This window comes from Lactuca serriola, chromosome 4 (assembly GCF_051521515.1).
Source record: "Lactuca serriola cultivar US96UC23 chromosome 4, Lser_US96UC23_V15, whole genome shotgun sequence".
Lineage (NCBI taxonomy): Eukaryota > Viridiplantae > Streptophyta > Magnoliopsida > Asterales > Asteraceae > Lactuca > Lactuca serriola.
Genome location: NC_136411.1, coordinates 202,884,743 through 202,890,006, shown reverse-complemented (window position 1 = coordinate 202,890,006; position 5,264 = coordinate 202,884,743). Strand labels below are relative to the sequence as shown.

The 5,264-nt window shown below is 31.4% G+C and overlaps 1 protein-coding gene across 1 annotated transcript; it reads left to right on the top strand.

Moving 5' to 3' along the window:
- The first annotated feature begins 2,067 nt into the window (after positions 1-2,067).
- LOC145103173 (plant intracellular Ras-group-related LRR protein 7-like) lies at positions 2,068-4,703 on the top strand. The gene is made up of 9 exons (XM_079040733.1): positions 2,068-2,425; positions 2,875-2,944; positions 3,051-3,097; positions 3,232-3,340; positions 3,509-3,594; positions 3,750-3,840; positions 3,932-4,017; positions 4,112-4,198; positions 4,353-4,703. Exons 1-9 carry the CDS (start codon positions 2,327-2,329, stop codon positions 4,461-4,463), a joined length of 786 nt encoding a protein of 261 aa, XP_078896859.1. The 5' UTR covers positions 2,068-2,326; the 3' UTR covers positions 4,464-4,703.
- The last annotated feature ends 561 nt before the right edge of the window (positions 4,704-5,264 follow it).

Genomic DNA, 5,264 nt, shown 5'->3' with positions numbered 1-5,264 from the left:
ATTTTATTTTTCGAAAGTAGATCTTATAAAATAACCATTACTTTTTTCTCTTAAATTCATTACGAATATCAAATTTACGGTATAGAGTTAGATTTCGTAGTAGTAGAGATGACAGAAAAATACTATTTTTTCAAACAGTACATGCTTTTCCCTAATGTCAACTGCCATTTTCGAAATTGATAACTATTTTGAAGAAGATTTAACAAAATTTTAATTATTTTTTAAAAGACAAAATTGCAAAATTGGTCCTTGTGGTTTGCAAAAAAATGTGGATAGGGTCCAAAAAGTTTTCAACTTGAATGGAAAGTCCAAAATCAAGAATTTCCTTTGGTTTTGGTCCTTAAAAATTTGAAAAGACTATTTTACCCTTATTATTTCTTTTTTATATTTTCTTTATTTATTTTAATTTAAAAAAAGAAAAAAAAAAAAAAAAAAAAAAAAAAAGAAATGGGCCTACGACATTGCAAAAACCCACCTCACTACCTCACCTTGCATTTCTTTCTCTCTTTCTCGCTCATCAAAAAAATGTCGGCTTCATCGCCTTCATTCCCGTCAAGAAGCCCTAATGGTCGCCGCCCAAATTTCTCGTTGTCCCTCATCACCGGTAAGTATGTTACTTATCACCGGTAAGTATGTTACTTCTCATCGTTTTCACTCCCCATCTCTTTCTCAAACCAATGGATACACATATTGGAGCTTGAAACCTGCAATCACGAAACCTCGATGATTGGACCCAACAATCGGATATCGCATGTCCACCGTACTCTACTCCATTGCCAGTTTAATAAACACACCTCTGATGAAACCCCCTTCCTCTTCAGGAGGTCCGATTAAACTTTATCTATGTAACAATTTTTCTGGTGAACTTGGTCAGGTTAATTGAAAGTCTTATCGTTATATAGAACTTGTATTGAGAAATTAGATGTTCACATTAGATCAAAAGACGAATAAATTAGATGTATATGTAACAGAGAAATAGAGGTGAGTTTGCGTTTGAACTTGGTCAGGTTAATTGGGTTTTGTGGATTCCGGATTTGGAACAAGATAGTAGATTCCAGGTTGGGTGATTCAATGGTAAGGAGATATAGAAGCAAAGATCAGGTTTATGGGTTATGTTCTCCGGAGACGAAAACTACCAAGCATCGTGCTCTACTGCCACACGAGTTAACTCAGTCCTAATTCCTTAGGCGTTATAAGCGATCATCAATTATGTGTGTGTGTGTGTTGGAGATAGTTGCAGGTATCGAATCGTCAATTATGTATTATTTTTTAGTTTTCTGTATGTATGTGATTTGGTTTGGAAGAAAATGAGATGATGACGATCAAATGAGAGAGAGAGAGAGAGAGAGAGAGAGAGAGAGAGAGAGAGAGAGAGAGAGAGAGAGAGAGAGAGAGAGAGAGAGATCTTATTTTTTGTTTTTTTTGTAATTATTTAAATTCTAAATTAAATTAAAAACAGGAAAAAAGAAATAAAAATGGCAAAATTGACATTTCAAGTGTATCATGAACCAAATTTACAAGAAATTCCTAATTTTAGGACTAAATTCACAAAAAATTCCTGATTTTAGACTTTTTATGCAAGTTGAAATTTTTTTAAACCTTATTCCAGTTTTTTGCAAACCGGACTAATTTTGCAGTTTTGTTTTTTTAAATGATTAATAGAATCCTCCTTAATAAATGAAGGGTTTTTTTTGACACATGTCAATCTCTTATGAGTTATGACACTTGTCATTTTGTGGTATTTTTAAATAAATGTTTTTTCCATTTGTCATTTTCTTATTTTTTAACTTTCTTAATTAACACATCATATTTACACCTTAATTAATAATTGCTTTAATTGAAAATAACCAATAAATTACAATATTACAACTCATATAGTATTTAATATGTTTCCTTTAAATTCAAATTTTAAATTTCAAATTTAAATAAATTTTTGTTTAAACCTTCATATTTAATTTTTTTTTTTGTTTTATCCACCCCCTATAACATAGGGGTCTCAGCCACTCAGACACATATATATTTTTTTTCTAATATTATAGATGACTAATTAATTGCTCATTGCGTCAGTTTGGCGCGTCATGTGGACCATGTTATTACGGTGCGCGCCATATCATCGGCGCAAAACCCAACCCGATCAAAAGTCTTCGCCATTTTCGTCATCATTTGCATCGCCATAAACGTCTTCTTCTACTTCTTCAACCCACTTCGAACGACACCACTTTCTCAAACCTATAAAATTCCTAATTAGTTTGACTTATCCTTGCGATTAATATTCCTCCGAGCAAATTACAAACCCTTTCCGTTGCGATTAATCAGACGGCGGAGAATGGGATGTTTTGCCAGCAAGAGTGCTGATTCCAAATCCAGCCGCCTCTCTAGATGGCGTGCCACTGGCATTGTAGCCTTACGCGACGGAAAATTGAAGGTATTTACCCTTTAAAATTCAAAACTAAACATTGAATCCCCGAAATTCACTTTCTAGTTATGTTGTTTGATTTTTGTGTTCGGATTTTGCGAATTATCTTTAAAATTGAAACTTTTATGTTGATAAACATAGGGAAGTTGTGCAGGAAAGTAGTTATGTGCGATTAAATGAAGTATTGTCAATCTAAAGTAATAATACAAACAACACATCATTCACCATTACCAAAAATTGGTGGTTTATATGCTGTTACATCCACATAGAAATTGGGTTTCAGGTTATAGGAAGTGAAATAAACAGAAAAAAAACAAAGGATTCTATTTTAATTACAGTTTGCTTGTCTGTCTTTAGTGGAGGGGTTTCCTTATCATGATTTGGAACATGGATTCAAAGAATCAAACCATGGGGTATATTGTTTAATGTTTTGACTTGATGTTATATGTATGAAACAGTCATTTCCAGATGAAGTTCTAGAGCTGGACAAATCTGTAAGGACACTTGATCTAACACACAACAAATTAGGTAATTATCTTGTTTTTGGAATATCTTTAAGTTTTTCAATAGCATTTAATCTGTGACATATGTTGTTTCCAATCTACTCACCATTTCTATCTTGTGGCTAGTGCAGTTGATATCCCAGAGGAGATCAGCAAACTAATCAATATGCAGAGGCTGGTATAAACTCAACATTTGCATAATTATATCTGTATTTTCTTATAATTTGGAATTTGTAAAAAGTATGTGAATCTTATAGCTTTCTTTTAACTTTTAAGATTTCAAGATCTGACATAGTGGCACCTTGTTTTCAGATTTTAGCAAATAATGTACTTGAGCGTCTTCCAATGAATCTTGGGAAACTTAAGTCTTTAAAATTTATCATACTTGATGGAAATAAACTTACCACATTGCCAGATGAAGGTATTTTCCTTATTCACTAAAGCCAAATAGTTCTATAAATCAACCATCTCATTTACATATGTATATATGTGTTGGAAATTTGGTTTCAAATGTCATATATCTTAATTCCTTTTTTTTTAATATTCTTAAAATCTTTTGGTGTTTTTACAAAATGCTTTATGTGCTCAGTGGGCCAATTGGTGAAACTTGAGCGTTTATCTATCTCTAGCAACCTGTTAGCCAGTCTTCCTGAAACCATTGGAAGCTTGAGGAATGTAAGTGAATATATATATATATATATATATATATATATATATATATATATATATATATATATATATATATATTTTAATATCAATTTTTTAGGAATGTAATTCTACTTTAATGTCATATTTCTGTTGTAAATTCATTACAATTTCTAAAAATGCAGTTGTTGCTACTAAACGTTTCGAATAATAAACTAAAGTCTCTTCCAGAATCTGTTGGGAGCTGCTTTTCTTTAGAAGAGCTACAAGCAAATGGTATTCTTTTTTTTCTTTTTTTTTAAAAAAAAAAGTTTTCAAAGATTATGTCTTTTAATTTGTTAATTTCATGGTTTGTTTTTTGGCTCAGAAAATTCGATTGAAGAACTTCCCACTTCGGTTTGCAGTCTGATTCATCTGAAGTCACTTTGCTTAGACCATAACAATTTAAAACAGGTAGCTTATAAGTGGGTCCCATCTCAAACAGTTATCTTTCTTTAATGGGAAAACTAATATTTTTTTTATTTTTATTTTTTAAATTCTGTTGCAGATTCCTCCAAGTTTATTGAAAGAATGCAAGGTTCTGCAGAATATTTCATTGCATGGTAATCCCATATCTATGGATCAGTTCCAGCAGGTAAACTTCAAGTTTCATTTTTCTGATTCCGTTTGGTTGGATGGAATGGAATAGCAAAAGAACGGAATGGAATAGGTCATTACATTGCATGATCATATTCTATAACCACGAAAAATGTTAAAATGTCTAATGAAATAGGCATTTGGTGTTTCAGATGGAAGGATTTGAAGAGTTTGAAGAAAGAAGGAAAAAGAAATTCGACAAACAAATAGATTCAAATGTGATGATCAGTTCTAAAGGTCTTGATGAGGGCGTTGACCTATGAACCATGGTCAATTGGCTTTGATTTCTTCTATTTGTGTTTGCTGTAAGTTATTATAAAGAGAATGCTACCTACTGTTGTCTATAAACTAAAGTGTGGAGTTTAATATGGTCAATTTCTAGGGCTTTTTTTAGATGTTTGCCCCCTTGTGCTTAAGTAAATATGAATATAACTTGGATAAGTTGATCCAATTTGTTGTAAATTACCTACGTGACTGTTATCACATATATAATTTTATATTCATGTAGATTGTAAAATCATATGAATTTAATGTTTAAACTTATAGATTAGAAAAAATAGTTAGTCAAATAGTATAATAAAGCTCTAACTTTAATATAATAAGACGAGTAAATGAAACATTATTGAACAAATGAGTTAATTGTGCAAAACATAAATCTAAAAAAACTATTTAGTATAATAGAAGTGTGTATTGTCGAGTAAAAAACAATCCACTCCAACCGTAAAAAAACACTTTTTGGGGTTGACTTGTAATATGGACCCCCTCAAAAAAGCTACAAACGAAGATACTGTCTTAGGCATATTTTGAACAACATAGCCATTTTGTTGCATCGACATTCAACAACAATGCAATATGTTTAAGGACTTCCTTGATGTTGATGTGATTTTCAGTGTTTGCGAAGAAGATAACACCTTGTGAAAATATGTCATTTTCAATGATAAAAGAAATCGTTAGTTTATTTTGATAGGATCTTATGATTGCAGTATTGCAAAACATAAAACGATCATGAATAAGAAGTTGATCTAAATTACTTGTTTGTATTCCTTTAAAGCAAAAGAAATATG

What these genes read in the sequence shown, in the direction of transcription:
- LOC145103173 (XM_079040733.1), top strand. Translation starts at nt 2,327, where the DNA reads ATGGGATGTTTTGCCAGCAAGAGTGCTGATTCCAAATCCAGCCGCCTC. An exon ending in CCATTGGAAGCTTGAGGAAT is followed by an intron (nt 3,595 to 3,749) that starts GTAAGTGAATAT and finishes CTAAAAATGCAG; the next exon opens with TTGTTGCTACTAAACGTTTC. An exon ending in AGAAGAGCTACAAGCAAATG is followed by an intron (nt 3,841 to 3,931) that starts GTATTCTTTTTT and finishes TTTTTGGCTCAG; the next exon opens with AAAATTCGATTGAAGAACTT.